Here is a 19,196-nt window from a genome sequence, read left to right as displayed (position 1 = left end):
AAGTGGCCCAGGGTAAGTATTCCTACAGCACACGGTCAGGTGAACCCATTGCATGCAACAGTCCAGCTTAATTATGGCATAGTCAGAGTCAGACAGTGCAACTAATAAATATTCTAAACAGTTTAGTAATTTTAGGCCGATAAACAAAACTACTCAGGCTACCTTCAGGTGAAGCTCCCCAGATGGGAATTTACTGGACTTAGGGGAGAAACTTGCAGGCAACTTTTAATCTGTTTTGCTTCTGAGCACATTTAAACTGTAACCTTATAGGCCGTGGCAGGTAAAAAGGTTTCCTGGTGTTTTGAATGGGTACTTACTGCAGGCTTTTTATGTCCAGTCTTTCTGCAATTGCAGGGGTGGCTGTTCTACCCCTGGAAATCCGCTTCCTTTGACTAATTCTGTTCACTCTTTGTACAGTTCATTTGCACTGGGTAAGGCTCTGCCAGCCCAGCAGAGGGCAGTGGGATCCCTGCAGCCACGGTGCCACCTGAAAATGGGAACTACTGACAGTGACAACTGCACCCTGCACTGCCACAGGTGGGAAACCACACAAAACGAGACAATGAGCTAGAGATGGCTTAGTAAAAACAAAATAATCAAAATGTCTGAGCAAAAGTAGCAAAACTGGAAGCAAGGAAAAAGTCAAAGGAGAAATTTTTACTAAAGAAAGTAGCAGAATGAAGGGTATTGCATATACTGAGTTATGGTTCAGTGAGAATGGTCTATTTCAAATTCTTTATTTAAAGTATTTTAATTTTTATAACAGATACCTTTTGTGAGCAATTATGGCACTTTGGCTGTAAGCTTACTGAATTCTAACAGACTTTTCATTTTTGGAACAATAAAAATCCAGTCGCATTCACCCGAAAAGCTAAAGATTCATTACTGGAGCCAACCTGCAAGAAGAATAGGCTAATTCTGGTTTCTCTAGGACAGTAAGAGAAGATGACCTGAAACATTACTCGAAAGACAAATCATGTCATGTTGGAATCTTCATTTTCAGTCACAGCTGCTTCTTGTTCCCCAGGAGTTCTCTCTCCCTTAGCTGCACTGGACTTCTTTTTCTTCTTCTCCTTCTGCTCCATGTTACTTGATGCAAGCTCTTCACTCTTCTGAGTGATATATTTTAGCTGGGAACAATAAACTAATCAGTCCTCTGCTGAGGAACTTCATTCATTCACAAGACATTAGAAAGAAATACTGAAGAGAAATTAACAGGGCAAATTCTTATTACATGAAAAATGAGAGACTCCAAAAAACATTTACTTTGCCTTCTCAGGCAAGTTCATGTTGTATATTTCAAATCATATATGGAAGGAAAAAATCTCCTAACATAAAAGCAAAATTAGTATTGGAAGCATTTTTCATGGATTAACATACAGGCATGTTTTAAGAGATTAGTGAGTTTTATCCACTGAACATCATATAGACCAGCACAGGAGGGAATACAACAATCCTGTGATCCCCATATTAATGTTGGGAGACTCAGCACCTTGAGGCAGACTCAAGCTATTCCTGACCTTAGTCTACAACAAAGAAACACAACATCAGGAAAAAGCAAAGTGACTCACGATGCTGTGTCTGCTTATTGCACTTCTGAACTTGGAACTTCAGCAGTTCTGGTGCAACGAGAGCACTGCTGCTTGAACTGCAACCAGATCTGTGTTACACCTCACCACACTGAGGCAGAGCGGCAAGAAGCAAAATAAGACGAAAATTTTAAAATCACGGGGTTGTGCCTATCTACCTCAGAAGACAGTGAAATTGCTTGTGCAACAGTTGCTTCACCATGTATAACCTTCATTCAAATGAATTGAGGAAAATTAAGGAATTAAGTTAATTTTAGGAATTAACTGGTTTAAGAATGTTACGAGACAGAAAATGCAGTGCATCTCACCAAAGAATTGCTTCTTCTAGCCAAAAGCTTCACGTCTTCTGTAGTAACTGTGGTTCGTTTTGCATGCCTGCATAACGTCAAAAAACACTCCTTAACATTTTTGCCAACACTTACAGTAAGAGGCCAAGATCAAAAAGTACCTACAGGAAATTTCTATTTCATAACTTCACACACTATTTAAGCAGCCAAGCAAGCCCCTTAAAAGCTTGAATTATGTGTTTTAAAGATTTTCTAGGAGCTAATAAAAAAAAAAAAAAAAGCCTTTGTAACAATCAGCGCATACCTTGCAAACATTTCAAGGTCTTTCGCAAAGATTTCTAGAGAAAACACAAAGATGTCATATATTTTAAAACACTGAGTGGGAAGAGATACAGAATACAGAAGTTATCCAAGTCAGTTATGAGAAGTGACCATAGCTGGCTATTAGCCACCACTCATACACAAGCAGGTAGCCACACAATACATCTAAATGCTTTTTTCAGGTCTGAGAAGTCGAACTAGTATTTCTTGTACTTAAAAAAAATAACAATAATGCAAGAGAATGCCCCGGTGACACCGCGTTGGGTGCCATTATTTCTGAAGCCCCGTGCCTCCAGCCATGGCTCCTGAGCAGACATGGACCGCCGCGGTAACCCACGTAACACAGGCAACTGGAGCTAACGCAGCTGTACCGCACTGCCGGAAGGTGATCTCCGAGATGGCTGCGATGCTCTGTTTGCTGAACTGCACGTCCTTGTCCTCCTCCACCTCCTGGCACAGGCACCCGACGGAGTAGTGAACCGCCGCCTTCAGCCTCTGCAGGGACCAAGGCAGGGGCCGGCAGTGACACACCGGCCTCGCCCCAAGCCACCACAAGCGGGGACGGCGGCTCCCGGCCTCGGCCCCCGTGTGCTCGGTACCTGTGCGAGCATCTGCCGCTCGTCGCCGCCGGCCGCCGCCATCGCTGCCCTCACGCTCTCCCGCCCCGCGCTTCCCGCCCGGCGCGCGCGGCGGGGCGGGGCCGCCGCCACGAGGCCCCGCCCCGGGGCCCCGTGAGGGGACGCGCGGCCGCGCCGCGGGGCAGCGCCGCTGTTAGCCGCGCTTGTTTCGCTGAGCTTACTGCGTGATCTGCAGAAAAGGTACCTTCAATTCAAAATTACGTTTTACCGTATTCGTTTTACCGTATTCATTTTGCCTTATATTCATCTAGTGACTAAGTACCTGTCTTAGCAGAAATATATATGGCCAAAAATTAATATAAAAATCAGTGTGCACAGCACAAAATTTAACAGGTTTTGAGAAATAAAAAGGTTCAGACACCCAGGTGAATTTTCAGATGTCCTGAAGATGACTGGCAGTAAAGTAGAGCGAACTTTGCATGTTGCTGTGGGGATTTTTAATTGCCCCAGTGGAAGAAGAGGCAAAGAATCAGGGAGATTTGGGGGAAGAAAGTGCAAGCACACAGCAACGCAAAGTGTTTATGCCAGAGCTTAAAACAGAACAACAGTTGGAGGGAAAATGGTCACAGCAGCATGAGTTTTGTTTCTCCGTGACCCATCCCACCCTTCACCAAAAGCACAGAGAGCTCAGTGACAGACTGAGCAGCTGAACGCCCAGGAATTAAATCTGTAAGAGCCAAACCACTGCCTGTTAGGAATAAACCATGGCAATGGAAGAAAGGCCTTTATCTGCCCAGAACCTTGCCTAAGTTCCTGTGCTGTCTGCCACTCTCCATCTCAGCAATTCCTGAACTGCAGTCATCTCTGTCCTGATCCCTAGGAATTTATGCACTACAATACTGTAAACCTAACATGACTATAAATTCTATTAAAGACTGCACAAAAACATTTTACCTAGTTTTGGCCAGCACCAATGGAAAGAAAACACCTCAATACATTTATAACTAAATTTATTTAGTTTTTTTTATATGATACATATAGAGAGATATACATATAGGTATGAAATACACCCCCAAGTTATTACAAAAGTGTCCAAGCACAAGTTCTAGTGGAGTACAGTAAAAAGTGATATTCTAGAAGAAATGTTAGAGATCTACAGTATCTGGGCTCCAAGTGGAAGGATTTCCATTAGACATTGTAAGCAGAAGAGGACACGTTTCCTCCATGGCCTGTCCAGTTAGTGTGGATAAATACCCCTGGCTTTGATAATAATTCATATGTATGTGCACCAAAGTAATCACGCTGAGCCTGGAATGAGAACACACAGACAAACCAGACACACAAATGTCAGCATCATATGAGTTCTAGAAGTTGCACCTACTGCTACCTAAGGAGAAATAGTAGAAATAAGATTGGACTCCAATATTATAACACTCAAAATTATTTTCTCATTATTAGCAAAACCACTGCAATGAAAAATGTACTAATATCTAATAATTAAATTAAGAGTTCTGCAGAAACGCAAGTACAGGATTTCTGCTTGGTACTAATCTAAAAAAACAAGCACTTCCATACATCCAAACATTCAAAGATACTTCTCTACAAACCATTTAGGTTCACAGATGGAATACAAACACACAGGGCGCTGCCATACCAGTATCTCTGGTATTCTTTATCCAGCTGTCTCTAAGTGTTTCACTGACATGAATTTCAGGTAGGACAGAAATATATTAGGCAATCTATACTGTGAATGATTAGGACATCCTGCATTGAGACCTTTAAAGCAATGCTTAAATAACAGCATGATGAGATTTCAGTCCCTACCTGAATCAGGTTAGCTGGCAATATCTCATGCCTGTATCCATCATAAAAAGAAAGTGCTGTAGTGAAGCAGGGCATAGGGATTCCAATCTGCACTCCAGTACTGATCACACGGCGCCAGGACTCCTGGGAGAGAGGAAAAGAGGGGGGGAAAGGAAACTGATCAGTGCTCACTCACAGGAATGTGCAGGCACATGAACTACTCCAGTACAACTGTGTGTGCTGTTTCACGTTCTGTGAAATCCAATAACCAAGTCTGAGCAAATACAGCAGCAGATTCCTGATTTTACATAATCGACTTAGATCTGAAATAATGGCAAGTAAGACAGAGTTAACAGCAGGATGAGAACAGTTGAGACATGCAGTCAAACCACAGCCTCAAGCAAGGATGCTGTCCTTTCACATAAACATCTCAAAAGCACGAACTCAGTGGGGAACGGGCAATGCTCTGAGCTCTGAGACACTGCCAGCACCTCTCACCAAGCACAGAACAAAGCTCGCCCAAGAGCCTAAGAGGACAGCACTGACACTTCAGACACATGTGGATAATTCTCAGTTCAACTGTTCATCTGCTCTAGTAATTTGCATGGAATATTCAGATTCAGTTACAATAACTACTAATGATAATATGAGACTTCTTTTTTGGCCAGATAACATGGTTTTAATTCCACCCGACAGCTCCATCCAAATCAGGACACTGTTTGCACAGACACAGGCCTAAAGAATGGGTGGGTCTGGAACTGTTGTTCTGGGGCTACTGCAAACAATGGTGCTGGAACAGAGCTTTATGGTCTGCTCAGCTGAAATCCAACTGCACAGCAGGCACAAGACACAGGGCAGTGAAGAGAATGTTCACACAGGCCAGGGCTTTTTTCCTCCTACTATGGTCCTTCTGAATTGCTGGATATCTGTCTAAGGCTCTTCTGTACCACTAAAATGGGAACCTTCAGTTTCCAGTGATAGCTTGGTCAGTATCAAAGAGAAGAACCATGACAGTCCTGGCTGTAAATTATTGGTTTTATGCTCTCCTTTCCTTGGAACTTACCTGACAGTTTTCTACAGCACTCTTAAAGAAATCATCCAACAGCAAATTCTGGAGCTCAGGGTTTCGATCAAAAGCATCTTTGATTTTTCCCAGGAACACACTAGGCAAAATTAACCAGGAATAAATGTCACAGCTCCCAGCAAAGGCCCAGAATTCAAAACTTACAGTGCCAAAACTTGACTCAGCCAGACTAAGATTCCAAATATGACAAAGACCAAAAAAATTTTCAGCAGTTAAGCTACCAGAATAGTGGGTTCATCTGGTAACCCTTGGTGTTGTCTACAGCCTCTCAGAACCTCACCAGCAGAGTAACTCCATGGATTTTCCAAGGCAATCTCTAGGCTTGTCAGCCAAGCAACTCATAAACTAAACGGCCTGATCTTCTCCCCTCAGCAGCCAGGTTACCTCCTCATCCCAATTACCTTCTGATGATGCAGCCTCCCCTCCACATCAGTGCAATACCACCATAATTCAGTGTCCAGCCAAATTCTTTGGCTGCTTGTCTCAGCAGCATGAAGCCTTGAGCATATGAGATAATCTTGGAAGCATAGAGGGCCTAAAAAAAAGAATCAAATTCACGTTCCAAGAGAAGTCTCACCAAGTTGAACAACAAACTTCACACATACCTACTCTGTTCAGCCCACATCTCAACAGGGACGAGTACAGTAGCAACATTCCAGTTATTTGAGAACCAAAACATCCTTTCTCGTTGGAAAGTTTGGTTTCAACAGAGAGAGATCAAGAGAGCAATACCAGGCAAAGGCAGGAGTGCTGAGGGGTGGACAAGCTCCTGTGCATGAATTATGATCTCTGTGCCCCATGTAGTTGTCTCTGCCCACTGTGGCTTAGAGTTTAATTCCTTCTGGATCCTTCCTAACCTTCCTTTGGTTAGGAATATGTCACATTATGCTTTGTAGACATCACAAGACAATGCACAGTGCTGAAAGCAGGAACCAGTTCTTATGAAATATGAACACAAGAGCTCCTCCCCAGGGTTCACAGCACCCAAACCTGCTCTAACCCTGCACGAGGACTCACCTTGCGGATGTCCTCCAGGAAGGCCTTCTTGTTCCCACCGAATTGGGTCATTTTGGGCCCTTCCAGCAGCTTACTGGCCTGCACTCTCTCATCCTTGAGGGAAGACAGGCACCGTGCAAACACAGCTTCACCTTTGGGTATGGCAGCAAAGAGGAGATCTTTAGAAAGCTGGGCATCCCTGTTCATTTCTGAGACACTCAAGCACCACAAGTGTCACTGAGCCATGAGCCATGCACACGAGCAAAGTAACTGGGGCACAAATGAATTATTCCAACAGCACTCCTGAGGGGCAACACTGCCACTCAGTACAAACACTGCGTAAGTCTTGACTGATACAGCTTTCAAACGACAAAGTAAAAAGCCACAAGTCATCCATATGAAAATTTACGCTCAGGAACATTTACCAGCTCTCAATTTTGAGAATTTACTTTAAAATCTTTTCCTATCTATCAGAGACAGACAGTGTTGCACTACAGTCTAAGGAACAGCGAGGCTAAAGACTTCACCAAGTATTGTATCATGCTTTTAAGATAAAAAGCTGTTCCTTAAATGCCAGCTTACATTAAATGGATGTGCTTTAAAATACACACATGCAAAATAAGGGCAATAAATCAACAGGTTAACTTGTAAGATGAAATAAGTCTCATAAATCTGGTAGGCCCCTAGCACTTGTATTCAGAAGTCCATAAGAATGTTTTCTAACATCACTAAATATCATCTGTCAGGCTGGCTCAGTGAGTTCCTAATCAAGCTGGTTTAAGCTGTACTTGCTTGCAATTGAAGACAGTATTGTAAAATGAAGGAGAAAAAAGTTTGCTTTTCAGGGTCTGATAGAAGGAGAAGCATGTCTTCATACTGTCATTTTGTTCCACCCTTTGAGTTGTGACATATCCAAAAAACCCCCAAAGATATCCACACCCCAAAATCAAAAAAAAGAGTGAGTAATGTTTTCACAAGACTCTGGATCCTCCCTACAGCAGGAGGACATATCACACCTAAATCAGAACAGGCTCATTTCCATTTCTGCAAAAACTTCCTTCTACAGGGGGGAGGAACAGCATGGTAGGAAAATCAGGAAAAAGCAGGAGTAGCATGACTCTGCTTTTACAAGCAGAAGTTTGCAAGTCATGCTCATGCAGTAAAACCACACAGCAACTGCCCTGAGAGCAGCCACGTTTGCACAAGGACTATGGCACACACTTCCCTATCAGCTCAGCATTACCTAACAGTGCTCCCTGGTGTGAGTATTCTCAGCTCAGTCAGAGAGAAAGAGAAAGGTTTTCTAACCAGGTGAGAGCCTGGGAAACAGTTGGGAAAGAATGTAAATAATTCTCTAATCTATCTTGTTATTCACATTGTTTATAGAGATGTCCTGCCACTGTGCATCCTTCACTGCCCACCAATGGTGTGGGATGTTTTTACTCTAAGACCAATGGAATTACTCTTCTCGATGTTCTCTATATATAGAGCGGTGCATTTGAAATAAAGGGGGAGAGTTCATTTCCTTTGCCTTCTGATCTGGAGTTCTCTGTTCCCGTCCTACTCAACAGCGTCACCCTGGCACTGCAGAGCACTCATCAGGGAGTGTCTCCTCCACCCTTGATCTTTGCGAGCACCCCAAAGGGGAGAATATTAGCACTACAAGCAGGAAACACTGTTTCAAGCCTAGAACTGAAGGACTACAGGAGTGGTAGAGAACAGTAAAACCATTTAGAGAACTGTGTTTTGCTGCTGGAATGCAGCCATGTTTCTTTGACAGCTACACTGCAGTTACTTTCTTTTAGCTACTGAATATAATTTTTATCTTCAGGACTTGACCAGCCAATGCAAAGGAAAAACAGGTAGAGAAAGTATGCAAATGAAAGCAAATCTGAGAGCAAATAACCTTTTGACTCATCTAATTTACTCAATGGGAAGCTCGCTCTGGACCTGTGGTATTAGGGCACTCTAAATGTGTTGCAGATGTGTTCCAGCTCTTCTGTATTACAACGCTCTGAGCAGAGCACCTAATGTTCCCATGAAAATCACTGAGTCCTCACAGCACTGCAGACACCACGGACACAGGTGTGACAGCAGGACCGCCAGCATTGAAGGAACAGGGTAAAAACAAGCCCAGCAAAAAATCCCAGGAACAGCTGTCAGGGCAGAAAAGCTGGAACAGCTACACCTACAAGAGCCTCTTCTGCCAGCCCAGCCCTGCTGTGGGCTCACTTCTGAGACTGTATTTTCCCCTGCTCCTTACTGTGATGTGGTACATGGAGGTAGGAAAGATGAAAGCACCAGTTACCGATGAGTGTGACCGGGACTCCGTATTCCAGGGCAGAAATGGCTGTCCACTTCCCTGTGCCTTTTTGCCCTGCACTGTCCCTGATCTTTGGGAGGAGGTATTTGCCATCACTGTCTTTGAATTTGAGAATATTGGCTGTGATTTCAATCAGGAAAGAGTCCAACTCTGTCTTATTCCACTCCTGAAATACCTGAAAAAGGAGAAAAGTATATACATATTCAGACACACCACAATTTGCTATGTCTCTACTGTATCTTTTAATTGATTAATATATATATTTTGCCTGCTTGATTATAATGCTCAGTGTTTCACCAGCTCTTTTCAGGCAAGGTAGCTCACATCTCTACACATGAAGGTGCTTCCTGGAGGGAAATAACTGTTGCATGGGAAGAGGTTTAGATAACTTTCGTAAGCATTCAGCTGTGTCTGTGCTCACTGCTCCTACTTCATGTAAAGCTCATGAGGAATATTGTGCCTCACTCTTGCAGGAGGCACGTCACAAAAATTCTCTTCATGTACATGCAGCAGCTTTACCCAAGCCCAGCACCTCACCAGTGGCAGAGAGACACCATGGCACAAAAAAAAGGAAAGATGTTAAAAACTGCAAATCACCTTTGCCATCTCATCGTGCTCCATGCCCACCACATCTTTCATCAGGTGATAGGCCTCACAGATCAGCTGCATGTCTCCATACTCAATCCCATTGTGCACCATCTTCACAAAATGTCCAGCTCCTTCCTCTCCCACCTGTTCGGGAACATCCAAAAATCCCCTCAGCGACAGCATTGTCATCACTTCCAATGCTTAATACCTGCCCATGGCTTCCTTCTGCCTAAAGGAGGGAATCAAAGACAGTGCTAACTGAAACCAGTGGCTCACAGGTCCATTTAGCTCCCCCAGCACATGACCCAGCCATAAAACTTTGTCTTTCCATTGCATGGTATGAGTTATCAGAGATGGTAGATTGGAAAGGAACACAGCCAGAAAATCAACCACTGATGGTGCTGTGTTTATTGTGGACAAACATCCACGAGCTTCAGCAACCAAAGGGCCTAAGTATGGATCTAACCCCAAGTTAGGGTCAGTATCAAACAACTATTTACCCAGTCACAACAAGGTTCCCCAGATCCCACTTTAGCAGCAATGCTTTGAAATATGGTCTTGATGTGGGGCCTGTGGGGAGAAAGAATACACCTTAGCAGCCAGGCAGGGGATACAAACACCACACGAGAAAACAGATAAAATCTACCAGTATGATGCCTCCTTCTGTAACCTGCCAAAAGGCAGCCTGGGCTGAGGGCAGTTGGCAGGCTGGTAACACATCCACACAGCAATGTCAATTAAATATGTTTTTCCCAGCTAGACATTGGAACAATCAAGTCATGCTTCCAACACTGTATGGACAAGCATAATACACTTCAAGGAGCCCAAATATCCTCTCCATTTGAACACAGAAGTTGTCCTTACTTAGCTGATCAAGGCAAAAGATGTTTGGGCAGAAACTTACTGTTGTTGATGGCTTTGTGCTATCAAATTTGAACAGGCTGATACGGGTATGAAACACTAATCCAAATGGACAGGGACTCAAGAGATACTAAAGCTCACTTAAAGCCTACACACACCTTTTCTTTCCACATCCATACAGAGAATGGGCAACCAGGGATAAAGTCTGATATGAGCATTGATGTGCAGTCCTTTACTGAGGCATGAGTACAAAACAGCACAGCAGCATGCAGAAACTGGCAAATAAATTGATGCATTCAATAGTGGTACAAACATGTACTGAAGCTCCTTTTATAATGTGTCACTACAGGGCCATTTGCTGCTGCCTGTTTCATGGTTAGCAGCTTCCCAAGTGTGTACAGCCTCAAAAGAAAAAAAATAAGAAATACTTGTTTAAAATTTAAGCAAAATTCCCTTCTCCCTTCAGATGTCTGTAGGTCCTACTTTTGCCCATGGATTCCTGGAAGAAAAGCCTGCCTTTGTTCTGCCTTACATGAAGGCTTAGCACTGCCCCATGACCCCAGCCAGGTTGAGAAATCTGGAGCCTTGAGGAAGTGAGATGGCAACATATCATGTTCTCTCCACACCCACACCCTCCTCTTTCCCTCCCTCAGTGCACAATGTGAATTGTTGCAAACCATTCTGAACAAGAAAATATACTATTTCATGCTTACCAGGCTTCCTTGGCTCCTCCTGGCATGAGAGAGGGTCCGTATCTGGCACCCTCCTCCCCGCCACTAACTCCACTTCCCACAAACAAGATGCCCTTTGCCTGTAGCTCCTTACAACGCCTCTGGAACAAAGAGCAGAGCAGCACTATTTAATTTTGTTTAATGCCAGAGCCTTACACACAAAGGCTAGCAATTCAGATGGAAAATTAGGTTTTTCAGTTCTGCTTTGGATGTGGTAGAAGCCAACCTCAAGAAAGCTTGTTCATACACCAAAGTGAGCATTAGGAAACTTCCTGTTGCTTTGGCTCCTTGCAAAAGTTACATGGTGAGAAAACAAGTCCTTATGAACACCAGATAGACATGAGCAGCACTGAGGCCAGAAAAGGCTTGGAATTAGATGACACATACTGTGTGAAGATGTGGGGGAGGCAGATTAGGCCCAAGGTGGAGTTGCTGAATTCATTGCAGAGTGAAGGTGCAAGCACAGAAAACTCTAAGGGCAGGTAATTGCCTCTGAGCTGGAGAGGGGCACAGGCCGACATCCCCAAGGACTGACTCCCACTGGGCTTTTCATTTCACTCTGGCATGGCCAGCTCACTTATCCAAGATCAGGATGTCAGAGCAGGAAGACGAACATGAGCACCTCTTCTAAGATTTAGAAATAGCAATCTGAATGCAAGATTTTCATGTGAGCACCCCAGACAGGCTAATGCAGCTTCTGTAACTTCTACAGTTACAGCCTGTTCACAAGCAGATAATTACTCTGCTGCTTACACTACCAAGACAGCCAAACCAGCAGTTCTGTCTTACTGGATTGTCCTGCAATCACGAAGGATTAAGAAATAGCAACAAATCTATAAATATCCTTAGACTTATAAATCTCCCTGAAAACTCCCTAAGATTGTAAAATTAAAATTTTTAAAGGCCTTCACTCTTTAAAACACATTGAAAAAATATTCTCTGGTGATCTGGGTAACTTCCTATAAAAACATTCTTATAGTGCAGTCTTTAATTGCATTTTAACAGGCTGCATGATTTAATTTTGCAGAAATCAGTTTGGCTTTTCCAGAGCACAGGGGTGATGGCATCTTATTGAGTGACTGTTCTGATGATCAGAAGTGGAAAAGTCGTGTGTATTTTATTCACTCACTTTAGGTAGGAAACAGGCTTACCGTGGTATCTCTGTACTCAGAATTCCCACCATCAATTATGATGTCTCCTGTCTCTAACAATGGCACCTGTCAAAAATAAATCAGCATTTCGGTTTTCTCCATACATTCAAAACCTCACTAATGATGAATAACTGAGAACTTCCAGAGGAAACTCCTCCAAAAGACAGCAAGAAGTCTCAGGTAGAATGAGTGTCTGCCTCACCAATTTATTGATGAAGTCATCCACTGCACTTCCAGCCTTCACCAGCAAGATAATGCGCCGGGGCTTCTTCAACGTGGAGACCATCTCCTCCAGGCTGTGGGCACCGATCACTCTGGTTCCCTTGGCCTCGTTAGCCAGGAAATCATCCACTTTGGAAACTGTCCTGTTAAAAGCACAAACCTGGGGGGGCAAGAAAACATGTTAATAAAAGCTGCCAATGGAACAGTAACTTTAGCTCAGACTACAAATTACACAAGCAAGGTGCAACATCCTGTGCTCTCCCTCTTCCACCTTTGTGACAGGTCCAGGGCAGAGATAAACCTGAGCACGTCTTTGCAAGTGCCTCCAGAACCTTTGGTTAATGGCAAGGCCAAGGCAAACTTCAGGGAAAAGTCATGCATAATTAACATATCAGGTGCCAGCTGAGTACAGGCATGTACAAGCTGTTCTTCTCTGGAAACAGGACAAAGGCCAGCACAGGGTATAACTGAAAGGAGGAAATAACACCCATTAGATCATCACAACTGCGGGGGGAAAGCACCCACAAAATGCTCAGCTCCAATCCCAAGTGCTACTAGTCAGCCTCCTAAAAAATTTGTTTCCTCACTTACCACGAAGCCGTGGTCATTCATGTTCAAAATCAGGTTCTGACCCATCACGGCCAGTCCAATCAAAGCAATGTCAGCTCTGGAATGCGAAAGAACAAAAGTGCCAGGGAAGTCACGAGCAGTGATCCAGCAGTAGCATCCGTACCTGTCAGGCTGTTCTGACCTTGCCAGCTGCCAGGGCAGCCCATCCCTGCCTAACGAACATGGAGATCTGAGTTCATTCTCTCAGCTACTACTGCAGCAGATCCCACAGTCGAGCCACCGGGCAGAGCCCCCGCGGCAAACAGCGCATCGGGGCCTGCCAGCGCCGCGAGCGGCTGCAGCCCCGCCGCAGCGCGGCCACGCCGGGCCCCGCTCCCGCCCCGCTCGCGGTCCCGCCCCGCTCTCACTCGGCCATGGCAGCGGCGTTCGGGTCTCTCCGTTCTCTCCGTTCTCTCGGGTCTCTCCGTTCTCTCTGCTCTCTCCGCTCTCTCCGGGCTCTGCGGGCCCAGCCTGCCGCGCGCGCCGCTTCCCCTCCTCAGCCGCGGGCGGGGCGGGGCGGGGCCGAGCGCGCCCATTGGCTCTTGAGGCGACTCCGCCCCCCGCCCATGGCCCGATGCCTCGAGGCCACGCCCCCTTAAAGCGGCAGTGTCGCGGCGGGAGCGGGCCGCGCTCCGCGCTGTCCCCGCGCTGTCCCCGCGCTGTCCCCGCCGGGCTCTGACGCTTCCCCGCCGCCTGCGAGTCCCGAGGAGCCCCGAGAGCCGCGCCCGCCCGCGGACGAGCCGCGCAGCTGCCCCGTGCCGTCGGCTGTTCCCAGCGGTACGCACTCCTGGGCCCGCCGGGAACTGCGCAGTTTGTCATTAGTAATTATTATTAGTAATTATTATTAACTGGCTTCGATTCTGCCGCTGGACACTGTCCCGGGCGGCTGTCGGCCCCTCAGGTGTCACCGCTACCCGCTTGTCTTTGTGCGTCCAGGCCAAACTTGACAAACCTGTCCGTCCGTCAGCACCGAGCGATCCCGGGAGGACGAAGCCGCTCCCCACCTCCGCTCCTACCGGACACACACCTCGAGACCGTAGCTTCTATTCAATTCTGTATTAGGTATTTTCTAAACAAGATGACCCGCAGCAATCTGGCCCATCAAGTTTTCGGTTCACCTTAATTTTGGGCACCCCTTCTTTCTCAAGAGCAGTCGAGATAAATTTCATTAAAGCATCGGCTTGTTCAGCACAGGTTTTAAAAACAAGCAATCGACATAAGACACAAGTAATTGAATCATAATGACAGGAGCACACATTCTATCTGCTAATGCACTGGTTGTACCTTTATTGTTTCACCTCGTTCACTAACAATTCAGTGGTGCAAGGTTACCATACACAGTTAGATATCTGCATTGCACACCTAAGGCTATACAGCAAATGGATCAGAATTAGTACAAATACATGAACTATATTTACATTTTGTATACTCAAGCTCCAAATATCGGATATATTTACAAAATAAAATAAGAAAATGAAAACCTGAAATTAATGTACAGTGTTGCTGATACACTCCTTCGCTGGGATGAAATCAGTTTGCAAAGAGATTTGTTCAAGAAGGCCACTTATACAGCATTTCCCTTGTGTACAGAGAGATTAACAGGGACATGGGGACCGCAATTCCAAGGGATGTATTCCAGTGAACAGCATGTCTGATGTCCAAATTCGGGAGCCATAACCAACTGCACATGAAATATGAACAAGCAAAGTGGAAAATTCAGACCTGATCCTGGGAAGTGCTGATCATTCAAAACTCCCTCTGCTTCCAGTCCCTGGTTTCCAGGCAAGCAAGAGGTAAATTCAGCACTGCTCAGGGGCAGCCCATTCACTTGGCAACATTAAGAATTGAAGACTTAGGAGCTCCATACCAGTTTTCTGAATACACAGCTGATCCCAGCAATTTAAATCCTGTTCCCAATAACATTGGACACAATCATCTGGTTAGTGTTGGACTAGTTTTGATTTCAAATACATGGAACACATAAATGGCCTTCTGAACAAAAGTCAGTCCTGCTCTTGAACAGCTGATGTTTTGAAACAAGGAAGCACGAGGTTAATACATCCTGCTACAGACACTACAGCCAGACCACAGACTGGGTTAGTGACTACAACGGAGAGATGCAAGCACACGTCAGAGCCCTCTGCAGGGACAGCCAGCAAACCCTTCCCGAGCAGCAGCAGGACCCTTCCTCCTCCAGCAGCAGGTCACCAGCTGCATCTTCAGCAGAACACCCACCACAGCTCAGGTGTGCAGGAGTACAGGCAGATCCACGTGCACAGGCAGTTTAGTACCAGTGGGTGTTAGACCGAAGCTAATCCTCTTTCTTATCTAATGTGCAATTAATTACAGATGTATAAATATACAATACATTACATAAAATCAAATCCCTGTAAATTAGATAACAAGCAGCAAAAAGTAAAGTCTTTGCTTTGAAATACCGTGGTAATCAGTAATAAGGACTATTAGACATTGACGCAAAAAACCTTTTCTCGGCAGTCTGGAAATCATACTCTGGAAATATTCTGGAAAGTACTCCCTTCTCTTCCGTATTCCCAACATACAGGAATCTTCTTTAAAAAAGTACTTAAAGTGCATTTCTAAAACACAGTATAGGAGGTTTAGCTTAATTTTACAATACCCAGGAAGATCCAACATCATTTTCAATGGACAAAAAGGATAGTTTTCTCCTTCCTTTTGGTGAGGAACATAAAAACCCAAATACAGCACAGTTTGACACTCGTTCCTCCCAGGGAATGCCCAAGCTCCCTGCTAGTGTGTGTCCTCACGGGCTGGCAGGCCCACAGCAGGACACCTCATCTACAGAGGCTGAGTCCCCAGAGCTGTCTGACTCTGGGACTCCACACACACACAGCAGGTAACCAGGAATGGGCTTTGGAGTGCCAGGACAAGGCAACTTAGCGTATTTCTCCTTCCTCAATCTGTTTCCAAAAAGAAATTTCTAAAATGTTGGACTACGCTCTGAAGTGAATGGAAATTCACTTTTTTTGTTTATTTGTTTGGTTTGTTATCTCTTTAAAGAAAACTTGGACTGGTTTCAGTCCAGTTTTAAGTAGGGAAACCCAAATGTCTCAAAGCAGGCTTCAGTAACTGCAGAAAAACTTTGTCTGCCTTTATGTCAGACCTGAAAACAGTAATGCCCGTTTAAACTCCACACAACAAGGACCTAGTTTGTTACAGATTATGCAGCTTTAAGAGATGCTGATGCTTAAAATCAGACTTTTGTTCTTCTGATGATCCATTACCCGCTCAGACCTCAAGTCACCAGAACTTGCTTGGAGTTTTAAGATAGAAGAGTGACATTTATGCAACTGTAACACTTCAAGCTCTCTATAAGATAAGCATCTGTATCTTCCTGCTTTTAAAGGAAGATTCCTTAATCATGATTTTGTGCAATGCCTATAACCACTTGGTTCATTCTCTGGCTTATCCAAAGCAAAGACTTAGGAAACTAGTTTTCTTCTAGTTAAAAAAAAGAAACAGATAAAAGTTAAAATGCTCTCAGTGTGTCACAACCTACAATCACCACCCCAATCACTCTGCCTCCTCAAACAGGTTCCACTGTCATTACAAACAGTGGTGATGGCAGCAATAACTTAATGCTTAGAATTAACCTAATTCTTGAGATCAGCTTAGCTGCAGTGTGAGGAGCCCTCCTGCAGGACAAGAAGTTTTATCCACACACTGGAAGTGCTTTATCATCATTGCATAACAAAGGAATATCATCACTGTATTAGGAGTCACACACAGTTAAACAAGACAAAAACAGAAGGAAAAAAAAAAAACAAAAACAAACCAAAACCCTATCCCTATCATGTTTTGGGTCCCCAGGATGCTCCTTCACTCTGGCTTCCAGTTCTGAAATAAATCTGAGGACCACAGAGACAGCATGAGCATATGAGTTAGCTTGAGAACTACCTCGAGATATGTAAGGGTATGTCCTAGCAAGTGTCAGCCTCCATCTCCCTGCTCCTCTGCCTTCCAGGCTGTTAGGAGTGAGACCTGTGCATTGCACTTTTCTGAATGATGAAGCCCCACAAAGCAAAGACCTTTCTCAGCAGATTCCTGCTGATGACTGAACCCAAATGAGCCTCCTGGGCTGCACTGTGCCTACTGCAAGAGTGGGACCTACCCTTTCACCTCTCCCTTGCGAGGCTGGAGCCTCCAGATGAAATCCCATTACACTGCCCAGGATCACAGCCAGCCCCATCAGTGCCCTGGGTACAGCAAGAAAGGAAAACACAGCAGGAAAGAACACACAACATCCCCAACACCTGACTGAGAGACAGCACTTCACTTCCCCGAGAGGAAATTCATTCTGCTCTTCTTTCCTGGGGCAAGGACCAAAGCTTTGGCCACAAGAAGAACTTACACAGTAGGTCAAGAACTGACACCACGCAGCTGATGTCCAAGAAGCCAATTATGACATTCCACTGACCAGGATCAGAATCCACTTGCTCTATTCCCCAGGAAGGGTTAACTCTGAATATAGTGGGGTTTAGCTGATGAAAACTGCAGCAGGGAAATTAGGAGACACTCAGCAGTTACTTCAAAAGGAACTGAAAGTGTCCTGCAGCTCCCTGGAGAACACTGCAGGTGCTGGGCCTAGGAAGTGTTCCACAGGCCTTGGATGCTCCCATGGACAGGTGGGGTGACATGGGAGCCTTACAGGTAAGGGATGCACAAACAGGCCCTTGGGAACAACACCGCAGAGCTGCTACCCTGACACAGCCACGGGCATCCCAAAGCTCTTCCCAGAGAGGTGAGAACTGTTCCTGCAGAACTTGGAAGTCAGGACTAAGAGCAGGAAGAGGGGATCTGCCCTCCACGGTGATCCAGGGACCAATTGCACTTTCATTTCTATTTAACACTCCCCATCTGTCAAATACATGGCTTGAGCATCTGAAATTTTTGGGATTTTATCTCATATTTCAGTCTGTGGTCTATTTCCTCTCGTATCAGCACAGTCTGCTCAGCTCAGTTCAGAGGCTGAGGAGTGCGTGTTGATGGAAACTCTTCTGGGAAAGAGTTAAACCTAAGTATTGTTCACCTGCAACCCAAAACCCTGTAAACCTGCAAGAGTTTAAAGGCAGATTGTTCTAGTCAGCCCCTCCTGGTTTGTTCTCTAACTTTTCCTAGCTCGTGCCTTAGCCTGCTGGACCCTGGAAACTCAGAAACTTACACAAAATCCAAAATCCAGTCTGTCCAGATAGATTTGTCCAATATCAACTTTCAACAGAGTTTAACTTCGAGGCTGGATCCAGAAAGCCTGAGGAGCTATTGCAGTTCCTGGCTGGTAATGTCTCCATTAAACAATTTATATTTCCCTGGCATTGGAACTTTGCCCTGAGGGAACCAATGACCACTGCCAAGTCACAAATTGAATGAAAACCCTGTAGCAGTCTAGACAGACAGTGGACAGTGGGACAGACACCAAAAGGTCAGTTGAAATGGGAAAACAACTGTTATAGGAAAAATTTTTTTTTTCTTTTTAGAGTCGTGCATAATCACTCGATTTTTTTGATTTTTTTTTTCTTTCTCTTTTTGTTTGGCCACATGCTACTAGTACAATTTAGGTACAGGTGGAAAGGAACAAAGTAGGGTTAGAATACCTAGAAAATGTGCTGAAGGAGTGGGGAAGGTGGGGGATGTTAAGCCACAGGATTACATACAAGAGAAACCGTCAAGAATCACAAAGAGAAAATGAGAGGTAACACTATCTATGGGAAGGTGAGTGGGGAGAACAGATGAGAACATTACATGGACTCAGTACTTCATCTGGCCCGTGCGTCTTCGAGCCAGCTTTGACCTGTACAAAGAAAAAAAGGGAAAAAGTAGTTGGTGAATTTTGAAAGTTCATTTTTCCTCCCTCTCCAAAGTTTATCCACCTTTGTTTTTTTTTTTTTTCTTTTTTTAATTCTTTGGTACAGTCCTAGTTTACTCCATATGTTAAGAAAGTAAAATGTATCCAGGGCTGAAATGAGAAAGAATTCTCATTCTCTGTTCTGCTTCTTTAATGGGAGAAGGGATCATTT

The 19,196-nt window shown here is 44.7% G+C and overlaps 3 protein-coding genes across 6 annotated transcripts in view; all 3 read right to left on the bottom strand.

The window, feature by feature from the left end:
* Positions 1–721: 721 nt before the first annotated feature.
* Positions 722–2,894, bottom strand: CENPS (centromere protein S). Its single transcript, XM_053962982.1, has 5 exons — positions 2,797–2,894; positions 2,569–2,692; positions 2,181–2,214; positions 1,898–1,964; positions 722–1,130 (listed from the first exon to the last, which is right to left on the bottom strand). The coding sequence occupies exons 1-5, from the start codon at positions 2,836–2,838 to the stop codon at positions 975–977; spliced, it is 423 nt and encodes a 140-aa protein (XP_053818957.1). The 5' UTR covers positions 2,839–2,894; the 3' UTR covers positions 722–974.
* Positions 2,895–3,768: 874 nt separating this feature from the next.
* On the bottom strand, positions 3,769–13,631 carry PGD (phosphogluconate dehydrogenase). The gene is made up of 13 exons (XM_053962981.1): positions 13,512–13,631; positions 13,126–13,201; positions 12,515–12,694; positions 12,313–12,378; positions 11,144–11,262; positions 10,070–10,139; positions 9,579–9,713; positions 8,967–9,156; positions 6,680–6,810; positions 6,064–6,197; positions 5,642–5,741; positions 4,600–4,722; positions 3,769–4,083 (listed from the first exon to the last, which is right to left on the bottom strand). Exons 1-13 carry the CDS (start codon positions 13,517–13,519, stop codon positions 3,964–3,966), a joined length of 1,452 nt encoding a protein of 483 aa, XP_053818956.1. The 5' UTR covers positions 13,520–13,631; the 3' UTR covers positions 3,769–3,963.
* Positions 13,632–14,405: 774 nt separating this feature from the next.
* The window catches only part of KIF1B (kinesin family member 1B), a 79,085-nt gene continuing 74,294 nt past the window's right edge, over positions 14,406–19,196 (bottom strand). For all 4 annotated transcript variants that reach the window (XM_053962975.1, XM_053962976.1, XM_053962977.1 and 1 more), the window contains one exon: positions 14,406–18,970. In XM_053962975.1, coding sequence (XP_053818950.1) covers positions 18,928–18,970 — 43 coding nt within the window. In that variant the 3' untranslated portion in view covers positions 14,406–18,927. The remainder of the gene's footprint in view (positions 18,971–19,196) is intronic.

The sequence above is a fragment of the Vidua chalybeata genome, chromosome 22 (assembly GCF_026979565.1).
Source record: "Vidua chalybeata isolate OUT-0048 chromosome 22, bVidCha1 merged haplotype, whole genome shotgun sequence".
Taxonomy (NCBI): domain Eukaryota; kingdom Metazoa; phylum Chordata; class Aves; order Passeriformes; family Viduidae; genus Vidua; species Vidua chalybeata.
This window is presented reverse-complemented; position numbering and strand designations above follow the sequence as displayed.